Source organism: Echiichthys vipera (assembly GCF_963691815.1).
Source record: "Echiichthys vipera genome assembly, chromosome: 10".
Lineage (NCBI taxonomy): Eukaryota > Metazoa > Chordata > Actinopteri > Perciformes > Trachinidae > Echiichthys > Echiichthys vipera.
This window is the reverse complement of record NC_139835.1, coordinates 11,690,242-11,702,539: the sequence shown is the minus strand read 5'-3', so window position 1 is coordinate 11,702,539 and position 12,298 is coordinate 11,690,242. Positions and strand designations below refer to the sequence as shown.

At 38.9% G+C, this 12,298-nt stretch overlaps 1 protein-coding gene across 1 annotated transcript in view; it reads right to left on the bottom strand.

Moving 5' to 3' along the window:
- lrp1bb (low density lipoprotein receptor-related protein 1Bb) overlaps positions 1 to 12,298 on the bottom strand; it is a 287,271-nt gene that overhangs the window by 137,364 nt on the left and 137,609 nt on the right. The window contains exons 8-14 of the mRNA XM_083922252.1: positions 11,503 to 11,725; positions 10,079 to 10,271; positions 9,787 to 9,930; positions 8,376 to 8,612; positions 7,669 to 7,849; positions 3,053 to 3,272; positions 1,854 to 2,043 (exon numbers count right to left, since the gene is read on the bottom strand). Of these exons, the coding sequence (XP_083778378.1) occupies positions 1,854 to 2,043; positions 3,053 to 3,272; positions 7,669 to 7,849; positions 8,376 to 8,612; positions 9,787 to 9,930; positions 10,079 to 10,271; positions 11,503 to 11,725 (1,388 nt within the window). The remainder of the gene's footprint in view (positions 1 to 1,853; positions 2,044 to 3,052; positions 3,273 to 7,668; positions 7,850 to 8,375; positions 8,613 to 9,786; positions 9,931 to 10,078; positions 10,272 to 11,502; positions 11,726 to 12,298) is intronic.

Sequence of the window (12,298 nt, the reverse complement as noted above, 5' to 3'; positions counted from 1 at the left end):
GGATCAGTTTGGGCACCTATCGGGGTATAAGTTGAATATTCAGAAAAGTGAGTTATTTTTTGTCAAGAACTTGGCGAGATCACTCCCACAATCCATATTCCTTTTTAAAAAACAGCTGACAAGGGGTTCAAGTATTTTCGGGTGTTTATCACCAGCTCCTTTAGAGACCTTTTTCAAAAGAACTCCCAGCCGCTATTAGATAAATGTAAGTCAGACTAGATCCCCCTGTCCTTTGCAGGTCGGATTAATCATATAATGATGGTAATTTTATCAAAGTTTCTGTATATTTTTCAACATCTACCAATTTGTCTTAAATAATTTTTTGCTAATCTGGACAAACAACTCAACGCCTTTATTTGGCAGATTAAACCAGCATGTATCCCTAAACCTGAAGGAGGACTAGTATTCCCCACTACTTCTGGGCTTGCAACATTAATAAACTTCTTTATTGGCTCTGCGGTGGTGTTGCAGACATTTGCAAGCCCTGGGCTCATAATGAGATAACTTATTAAAGGCCTCAAATACTTAATGACCTGTATGACAAAGGGTTTATTGTTTCCTTTGCATCTATGTCGGACAAATACAACCTGCCTAATAGCCTAATTTTTGGTACCTTCAAATGAGACATTTTATCCAAAAGCAATTCCCACATTTTCCGAACCGCCCCCCTGAAGTTGAGATGGACCAATTCCTGTCTCTTAACGTACAACACAAACGACTGATATCTGTCATTTAAAATAAGATTGCTCTTATGAGCCCAGTCCCCACTGCCTCACCTAAAAGTGCATGGGAAAAGGATTTGAGGTAGACATTACTGAGGCCCAGTGGAGGGACATTTTAAAACTGGTTTACTCATCCTCGATTTGTGCCAGGCACGGCCCATTACAGTGGAAGGTGCTTTATAGAGCCCATTTCACCAATGCTAAACTAGCTAAGATATACCCTAGTCACAGTGATGCTTGCTTGCTTTAAGCAGTCCCCCAGCTGACCACACACACATTCAGCTTGCTGAATTTTGGTCTGATATATTTCAAACCCTCAAACAGGCTCTTAACACAAATTTGGAACCAAATCCCTCTGCCTAAAAATCTGCCCATTTCTACACGTGTCGTGGCCTTTACAATGCTGCTCGCCGGGCGTAACATTCTCCTTAAATGGAAACGTGTTTCTCCACCGACTCATAATAGTTGAATACGTGAAATTTTACAATGTCTACAGTTAGAGAAGTTAAGGTTTACAAAGAGGGGATCTTTGACAGCATTCCACCAAACTTTATTTTTTAAACCTTGCCTATCTACTTATGTTAAATTTTGTTTCTTTCTTTTGGTTGGTGAGTGTGGCCGTGTCTGACATGGGTTGTTGGAGGGATGGCGGGGTCTGTGTTTTTTTTTTTTTTTGTCTCTGTCCCTTTTTCACTTAAAGGCAGACACACTGTACAGCTGTTCTGATTTTTCTTGTGCAAAAAAATTTGAAAAAAAAAAAAAAGTGAAGTTCTACACTATCAGCCCCGTATGACTACATTCCAATCTTCTCTTTTCAGCTCTCTAACAGCGTAAATCCATCATCATTTGGTACAGAAGTGAGCAAACTCCTTCAAGCCTGGCTCAGGTTATTTAACTTCATAGAGATAGCTCCAAGTGATTACAAAGCCACTGTCGCTGTTGATCAATGCACTGGTTTACACCATGAAATTTGACACCAATGGGCACATGCAAAAAAGTATACATATATAAAAGTGCTCTCCATTAAAGAAATGTGTATGGAGGACACATAACAGCGTGGTTCTATTTTCAAAACTTTCTCTGTGGTTCAGTGGAATTGGATGAGGAGTAAATGAAGGAAAAGAAGCCAACCTTGCTGACTCTGTGCATCATAGACACGCAAGCCGAATAATGGTGGTCTCTCACTCCGCAGCAGAGTGACATCACCGGTGGTCAAGTCCAGCTGGAAGACCGAGGCGTTCATGTACTCCGTCCAAAAGATGAAATTACGATAATGAGAGATTCCGAATGGATGGTTCAGCTCTTTTCCATTGTACACCACCTGGAACATGAAGCAAACATGCAGTGTAATCAAAAGATTAGGAGGGCTATGGAAAGACGCCATCAGCAAAAAAAAGAAAAAGAAAAAAAATCAACCATCTCAAACAGGGTTCTTGCTGTTTAAATACAGGCTTAGAAATTATTTGATCACAGTATATGATAAATGTGATTCAATTTCTTTGCACAACTGTATTCACATGACGCTGTCTGCTTATAATAATGTTTGCCGGAATCTTGGCATTGATTAAATAGCATTTGCAAATAATTCATTAGCTTAATATGCCAGTACAACTAGAGTCGGCAGGAGCAGTTGAGGATGAAGGGCTGTCATGTTGGCAGTTGTGGTGGGAAGAGGAGCCGTTTTCATTCATTTCACTGCTTTGTATCATGGCTAAAATATAGAAATCCGTTTTAGACCCTGCCATTATCATATAATATTGATCTGAAACTGCCAACGACTGATTTAAGATCTCATTAACAAGGTAAAATTATCAATTTTCATTATCAATGTATAGCAGGATTCTGTGGTGATCTGATTGTAAAACACTTTTCTGGATTGTAGGGTTTTTGTGGGGCAGTTTTTTTCCAGTATTAAGCACATCAATTTAAGGTAAGAGGGTACTGGTATAATAATTTCTCTGTATGTATATATATATATATATATATATATATATATATATATATATATACACACACAGTCTATATAATTAATATAATTACAGGTTTGTGTTAATTATTTGGCTGCTTTCCGTGTTTATTGACCATTTTAGAGTGTAAAAATAATTCTACTACTAGCTGTCTTTACACAATCAAACTAACACATCTAAATTACATTAACATGTTAATTTGGTATTGATTGTTGGGATGTTGAATTTCACCCTCTGGCACTCTATTATAATCTGACAGACAGCTTAACCCTAAAGTCTAACAAAATAAAAAGTAAAATGTTTCCTGCAAATGAGTTTATAGATGAAATAACCACTGTGTGATCTCTACATATTGAAACTCACCATTCTTCCAGTCCCATTCAGATGAATCTTCTCGATGTGATCATAGTAGGCATCACACCAGTACATGGTACTGGTGCTGTGGTCCAGTGTCAAACCATTGGGCCACAGCATGTTGGAGGTGACAAAAATGTGGCGGTTGGATCCGTCCATCCAGGCTTTCTCTATCCGCCCTATGCTGTCATTGACCTCATCCTCTTCCCAGTCTGTCCAGTACATCCAGCTATCATACAGACACACAAAATTATTGCATCGATAAACTGCCATTAAAGCACTTCTCAAGATCTATAAGTTATCACCAGATCCACTGATCATATTCCACATTCAATCTAAGGCAGTTCATTTCAGCTGTCTCCTCATTCATCCCTGGCCTTACGTCTTGACATACTGATGTTGGTGGATGTGCTCCCTTCGTCAGCTTCCTCGTGCTTTGATTTCTTATCATTCACTACACATGTGACAGCATGTTTCTGCAGGCTTCCCTCAAAATGGTGCACTCTATATCAAAGTGAAATGTGATTTGTGGGTTCTGTTCTGTACACCCATGGGAAGGCATGACTGTGCTCCCCAGTGAATCACACACATGCTGCTTTGATTCATACAGGGAGCAGTCCAATGAACACAAACTGCACCAACACATACAACAATATAACCATCATAGTTCAGAAAACAACAAACATCATGACAAGTGTTCAACACAGAAATGGAAATAAACTCGTTTCTAGATTTCCCATATGTAAAACCAAATAATCAAACATCCCTGGCAGTCAAAAGAGAGTGCATCGTAGCCTAAGAAATTATTCAGGCTTATCAAGTTAAAGTGATGCTTGACTGCACATCAAGGCAAAGTTATAAGTCTCATTTTCCCCACCCAAAAAATAAAAAGTTGTGTATTTTGTGTAAGCCAAGACTGCAAGTCTCAGTGGGCCTGTGGTATTTGAAACGTGATTGGGTCAACGATTTGACGTGATTTGTTCTCTAGTAAAAATGCCCAGGGGATTTGCTCTGTTTGAGTGTTGCTGACTGAGCCATGTGGCCTCCTGTTTCTCATCATTGATAGAGGGCTGGCTAAGGGAAGATGAAAGAGAATGGGATATCGAGGTGAATGAAGACTGAAGTCATCATTCGACCTTGTGAATTATTCAGGATATCTCCACACTCACATGCAGACGCACACGCACACACACACACACACACACACACACACACACACACACACACACACACACACACACACACACACACACACACACACACACACACACACACACACACACACACACACACACACACACACACACACACACACACACCTCCTTAGGTGCACACAGACATGTATGGACACAACATGTAGTTAAATTGTCATGATGAGAAAGATAATTTACTTCCATTCCATTGAATAATAATCAAGTGACAACAGAATATTGTTTATTCTATATTTTAATGTGAAACTGTAATAATTTGTGAATTAATCAATGAGTTGATCAACACATTAATTGTTGGAATTTTCAAGCAAAGACGTCCAAAACTTTACAGTTTTCTTACTCCTCTTTGACAGTAATTATCTTTAGGATTTGTTTGTTGTTTGTTTGATTGTTGGTTTCACAAAACAAGACTTCTGAAGATATCACCTGGGACTCTTGGTACCTGTGATGGCCATTTTTTTGCAATTTGCTGACATTTGACAGGTCAACCTATAATCATTGAATGAATACAAATAATTGGTAGTTTAAAATAGTTATTTATTAGAACGTTATTTGCAGCCCTATTTCCATTTAATTCAATCAGTAATTCCTCCTATCACCAGTGGATGCATACATGAACTTAAGATGAAATGTGTTTTATAAACAAACCTAAAATTGAAAATAAAAGGATAAAATAATAGTGAAGAAAAAAACATATGAGCAATTAATTGCAATGGGGTTTAGCACTTACAGTAACAATTCATGTTTAAACGTTGCTACAAAGCTGTCTCATGCCAATAAGTGACAGCTACATACATAACTACGTAGTATGTAGTAGGAAGAGCTTTTTGATGCATACTGGAGATTTTTCCCTGAATCAGAATGACATCTGGGAATTTTTTGCATATTGCAGCTCTTGAGTTTGTTTGCATGCAGCATGCTACGGTTTGACCAAATCAGTGTGTATTGCTAGTATAGTAGGGGTGTGAATAAAGCCAAGATGTACTGTATATCCACACACTCATCTGACACTGAGTGAAGCAGTACTCTAGTCAAATGTTATTTGTGTGTGGATTTCTTTACGTAAATACATTTAATCTATTACATTACAAATGCAGCAAAGATGGAGTTGTGACATGGTTAAGATGACACTAGAAATCCTTATCATATTAACACAAACTAAAGCCGGCAAACTGAGTCGAAAATAAAGTGGTGAGAATGCATAGGAGAAATCAGTTGGAGAGGTGCATCCATTTTACCTTAAGAGACCCTCCCAGCAGAGCAGATAGAGATCAAAGGGCTGTCGGGTTCAGGCTGAGTGCTCCCTCAGAAGCCCAAAACTATCTTTTTTAATTATTTTTGCTGTCAGTGGGAGGGTCGGAGTGAAAGTTATTAATCCTTATACAAAAAAAGTGACATTATATTCCCCACCAGCAACACTGCTGCTACAGTGTATCTGTCATGGCTAAAATTCTGACACCAGGCCAGCGTGCTCTTTCCTCATTAGTCTCACTAGTTTATAGCTGCGTTCTCACTAGTTATTTCAATTTATTTAATCGTTTAAACAAGCCGTGGCATTTTAAAATATGTGTGTTTAAGTTCCTTTGATATACATTACAGTACAGTGGTACATACATATACCACTGTGAAATGTATGTGACTTGTATATGCATGTTTAACTCTGTCATTGATAGACTAGAAAAACAGACAATGGCACTAGAAAGAAAGGCTAATAGTAGACTTAATTGTTATTCCGGACTTGTATAGTAAGGTTTTGATAAATGTTGAAAAGAGGTCGGAACAAAATTTTTTAAAAAGTATGTAGAAAAGTAGAATAACTTTTGGGTTCTGGTTTGGTGTATTTACCTACATCAGTGAAACAGCTGTGTATGGCAAATGTTTTGAATAACCCTCTTGGCTGATTCTTGGCTCTGGTCTTGAAAACTTATCTCAGACTGCTATGGATTTGGTGTGTGTTAATACGATTTAAGCCTTAAAGTGTTAATCCTTAAGATCCTTAAGACGCTCAATGAATTTGAGCTTTGCAGCTTCTCCTCTATATGTTAAATTCCATCTCTGCACGCACGGTCCTCCATATATATATTTGTACAGGAATGTGAAGGAGATGATGCATGAGGACAACTGAGACACAACATGAGCCACCTGGGCTTTTCGGTACGTTCCCCTATGTGGCTTGGAATTTACTGCAGACTGATTTAGGTCCATAGAAACTGGTCTCTTTAATTGTTTTCAAAAACAGATTGAAGGAGTTAGCAAATGGTACATCAGGTTGTGGATGCTTTGACAGAGCCATTTGGACCCAATTCTTATTTTGGTATACTTATGATGTGATTGGCAACTTTAGTGTCTGTAACTGTTATATGTCTGAATTACTGTTAAATGTGCTGCTACAGTCATATGTATATCACCAAACATATAAATACATCATCAAACCATGTACTCATTAAAACAGCAGATTTTCTCTCAGTTTACCCATGCTGTTTTACATGTACACGATTTCTTTTGAACGGCGCATGATGTGATCATCAGTCAAAACAGATGTCTGATAAAACAAATGATCTTCAGGATTAACATTTGAAGTGATATTTATATCCACAAAAAGGCACAGTAGTCTTCGCTAACAAGAACCACACTGTAGTTTATGTATCGACAACAACAAGCCATGAGGGAGCTCAGAACACATTTTAGTATGCCACTTTAGATCCACTGTCAGAAATCTGAAAACCCTGAATCATCCCATGGCATATCATAGAAGTATTCTCCCTTCAAATAACTTTACCCCTACTTTATCGTTTGAAGACAACATCAGTTGTGCTTGAAATCTGGCAGTTAAAAAAATATTTAATCCCTACATTGGTATCTGGGGCAAAAACTATGCAAAAGCCACATCATATACAGTATTTTACATTTACTTGAGGATTTACATATAATCTTGAATTTGTCAGGCAAAAGTTTGGCTTGTAAAAGTTTAACTTTTTTTTGTCAGTTACAAATTTTATCTGGCACAGACACAGACACTTACTATGTGTAGTCCTGCACATGTCCAGTTTTACAAATCCATACATGTACAACACTAACAAAGTTTAGGACCTGAACCAACCTTATTGCTAAATCACTGCCAGGCCTGACCTAAACCATAACAAAATCGTCTTAAAGCTGGCTGCTGGTATAAACAATATATACAGGCAAAACGTAGGGTCAACAGGGTTTCATGGGGACACACAATGGTGGGATGAAATAAGTAGTGACTTCATTTCCTGCTCAGGTTGCCATTACTCCACTATATTTTTACATAAAAAACATGTATTCACTGTTATATTAATGTTCTGAATATCAAGTACAGAACCTTTAAGTATCTCTTTTATATAACAAAATCACACAATTAGCTTAAGTTTTCTTTTTTCTTTTCCTGACCTGTTAAGAGGGTCGACCACAATGGCTCGGGGGTGGGACATATTCCCTTCCAACAGAGTCTTCCTGGTCTGGGAGGCTCTTTCCAGTCTAGCAACACTTATTGTCTTCCTGTAGCCATCGTTAGTCCAGTACAAGTTATTCCCAATCCAGTCCACTGAGATTCCTTCAACATTGTCAAGTTCTAAAACAGAATCATCAAATACATTTTCTAAGGTTTATGCAAAGAAAACCTTTATACAGTAATGTGAATTTGATTGGTTCAACAAAAGGGAATACAGTACCTGTATTTACTGTATGTTATATGAGTATGATAAAAATAACATTCTGATAATGTTGTACCCAGGGACTGACTAAGGAAAATGATCACTAATGTAATCATCAAGGAATTATTATCAATACAAATCAGTCTCCAAATATGTAGTGCTTTCTCTCACCATTTTGTAACATTGAACATTGAAATATATGGTGCTTAATTACTGACAAAAAATAATTTTGTTTGAATAATAAATAATTGAGAACTTTCTATCTACAGAGAGATCTACAGAGTCTTTTGTCAGACTAGTCAAACCAGTAATAGGAGATGTGAAATGGCATTAACCTTACAGAATGAAATAAATAAATAAATAGTAATTTAAAATATTGCCTACAGTCATTTTAATTGATTCTTGGGAAATGCTGCAGTTAGTATAAAAATAATTTAGACCCACCATCTTTGAGTATCGTTTCTCTGCTGTTTCCATCTATTTTTTGTCGACCGATAAGGAAACTGGTGGTGTCAGCAAAGTAGATGTGTCCCGATTCTGCATAGTAGTCGATGGCACGAGGGTTGACCAGGTCCTCAATTGGCACGATGTGCTCATCACTTGATTTGATATTCATATCCAGGCCTCGTATGACTCCGGGACGCCCCTTACCGTAGAACAGGAAGAGATTGTTTTTGGGCTCTACAAGACAAGAAAGGGTGGAGCCTTTTTTTTACTGTTATTGGCAATTAATTGGCCTAATTTATCAATGCTGATCCCAGCTTTAAACCCTCTTACTGGCCACATTGTTCGTGTATGTGAGCGAGAGCCAGGGCCATCTATTCACCTTAATGGAGCCAGTAATCAGTGCCAATGACTTTACAATGCCCCTTCAATCATTATTTTGCTACAAAGCTGCCTTAACAGCAGGAGAAGGAAAATGCTTGAGCAAAGAGACAATGGCAATACTTACCTTGGCTGTGAACACTGCTTCTGATCTAGAATAACATGGTGCCTGAGTAGAAAGGCAAACAGAGAGGCCTAGAAAGCTGAGACGGCTCCTCGGTGGCCCAGCAGCCGCTCAGGGGGCTGTATGTTCTCGAACCCTTTGGGATCCTCCAAAGAGGCAAGAGGAGGAATGAAGGAGGGCTTCCAGTGAGAGAAGCAGACCTCTCCTCGCTCTCAGCCCCTACCCATGAGACTAGGATGCTGGGGGTGAGGACCACACATGCCTCACTTCAATTTATCATTTTGTGAGGGAGAGACCAACTACCCAGGAGACAATTAAGCATTGCAAGAGACCCAGATATCAAACCCCACGGTGACTGCTGTATGAAGAAGCACTACCATTTAGCGCAGTATCTCATTATGCTTAGGGAGACGGAAAACGCAAGCACGAGAGCGATAGCTGGTGTCATCAGACATCTACTAGGGTGGAATAAATCAAATGTGTCATGGCAAGCCTCCCAATGCTTCGTTACCCCGATCGAACAGTGGTAGGCCCTTGGATTGTGTCATCAATTTGATCTTCTGCTTTTATTGTCAACTACACAATGTCCAGCAATTGATCAGACCAGCCAACAAATGCAGACAAACTTAAATCCCCATTATGGCAATAATCAATCAGCCTGACGACAGGTCGATAAGGGAACGTCACGTTCAAATGGGTCTGTGTCCACCAGTGCTCAGCTTTATCAATGTCAGTATACAGCTGAGGCGTATATGGTGCACCTTTTGCCCTTATATGACACATGGCCTTTACCGACATATTCAGGATTCTTGTTCATTACGAAGAGAGAGACAATAACTTGCGGTTTAATAAGATATTTACTAAAATGAGGTGCATATTTAAATCCAAGGCAAAATATATACTGACTTTTACAGGACTGTCCATCAGAGTCCAGGCTGTAGCCAGTACGACATCGGCAGGTCCTGGACTTGTAGCTGCCACTCAGAAGGCAGATATGGGAACATCCACCCGGCTTTCCATATGAAACTATTTCACAAGCATGACTCCTGACTGAAAATAATCAGAAAAGACAGAGCAATCATGATTAGCCAATGAAGCATTCTCTTTCTGTACAGACTCTGGATTGAGTCAGAAGATAGGGAAGCTTTTGATATACTTACACATACACGTTAACCTGTCTATAAATAATGGGCATTACCTTTTGGTTGAGTGAGTTTGTGGTAAACACGGAGTCCTCTTGTATTCCCTAGGCTTGCTAGTGTCCTGCTCTCCACTGTGATGTTGAACCTGTGGATCTGTAGCAACTCCACAGTGGAACTCCCTTTGGATGGGTCAGAGTGGGTAGCATAAAGGTAGTCCTCAAACACAGCTAATGCATAAATGTACGACACCTGAAAAAAAGGATGATTCACAGTGTTTTGAGAAAATATCATCTCTGAAGCCAAAAATAAGAAAAAGCACAAGAGGATCACAAAGTAAACTAAATGTATTTAATGAGAAGACCATGTTGCAAGCATGGGAGGCAAAAGCTGGACTCACTGGCCCTGACATGACAGCCTCCATGCCACATTTAACACCCACACAATGCATTGCTGGATGAGCTGTGTTCACAGGAAGTACACCTAAGCTCACTGGCACCGAGAAACATGCATCAGAATAAATAAATAAATAACCACTCAACCGTTTTTCTCTATGGAATGGCACTCTTATTGGTACTTTTTTCATGGGAACTTTCAAAGTCGCTCAAATAGAAGGGTGTGCATATACTATAGGTGCATCTTTACCAAGAGCAGATGCAATGCATAATGCTTGATTGAATATGATGACAAAATCCACCAGACAGGATCATCCTCATAAGAAGGAAAAGTATAATCAACAGATGTGTTTAATTATATTATATAATTTTGCTGAAATTATTGAATTTTTGATTTTCCACAACACCGTGCTACAGCAGTTTGCTTCTTCTGACCACTGACACCATTGTCTATGACACTGAAAAAGCATATATAATATATGGAATAATGTAGAAAGGAGCTGCATGGCCTTTCTCATGTTGATGCATAAAGATCCTTTGTCTAACAAGGCCACTCCAGTGCAGGAGGAGATATTATGCTAAGAACAAGTGTATACACACTAAGGATTGAAATGTACACTTTTCCTTCATCATAAAGGCTGAGTATCTAGTCCAAGTTGCTTGAAAGGTCTTTTAATGAATAGTCATAATGTGTGATGAAAGGCTTTACGAGTGTACTACAGGAAAGAGACTATTGATATGCTCATTTGGAAGACAGCCCCATGTGGGCCTCAATGCCTTCAGTGTATTAAATCATCTATTCCCTATTCAAAGGACCTTTTCTATGAAAATGAAAAGAATGAATTATAACAACAACCAATGAATATACCACCTGTCCTTCAATGATAAAACACAGTGCCCTAAATCAGAAAATTAGAAAGTCTCTCTCATGTAACAATTTGAAGCCTCTCAAATGAAGAGAGAGACAGTACTGATAAGAGAAGCCAATTGTCTGTTCAGATTCCCCCTGAAGTTTGTTCACAATGGCCTTATGATGTGGAGCCCACAGAAGACCAAAAGCAGCACTTACAGTGAAATGTTACACTCACTTGGCTCCCGTGGATAATGGTGTGTCTGTTCCTGCCGTTGTAATCCACCACATCGATGTAATCCAGGTAGGCATCTGCCCAGTACACCAGCTTCTTGACCACATCCAATGCCACAGCAGTCGGCTGCTCTATTTTATATTCCACCAGTCGGGTCCGGTTGGTGCCATCCATATTGCACCGCTCCACCTTGGCCACGTTCCCATAGTCAGTGAAGAAGAGCATTCTGCAGAGGGTGGGAGTGATTAAATAATCAAATGTTGTAAAGGGTGTTGTCTACTTTGTTGGGAGAGCAGAGTGTCATTCTTTGCTCCAGATCTTCTAAGAACGAGTATTTTTTCAAATTACAATAAGTAAATCACAACCAAATACTCCTGACAGTGTATATTTTGGATTTCTTTCTGGTTTGTTTGGTGTGAGGCACCTTTATTTCAAGCCATTTCATACAAAATAATAGATATTTCCATATACTACCTAAAATGTTAATTCAAGCTCCAACTGACTGATCATTGAACCCTTCTGCCAACCACCAGTTGTGCAATAGTAGTAGCTTTTTATTGTTTTTTAGTGTTGAAGCAGTGTGCACGGGGCTAATACAGAACATTTAAAGAGTTTGGGAGTGCTTTGTATTATTAATTATTTAATTAAATGATGTGTTAATATGCTATTATATATGATCATCGGCTGCAAACACTAGCATGCCCAGCTCACAAGCTACCACCTACAGTATTAACCTAGTGTTGCCTCTGAAGCCAAAAGGTAAATTATTATCAGCTAAGTAATTATTTCATGGAGTTAT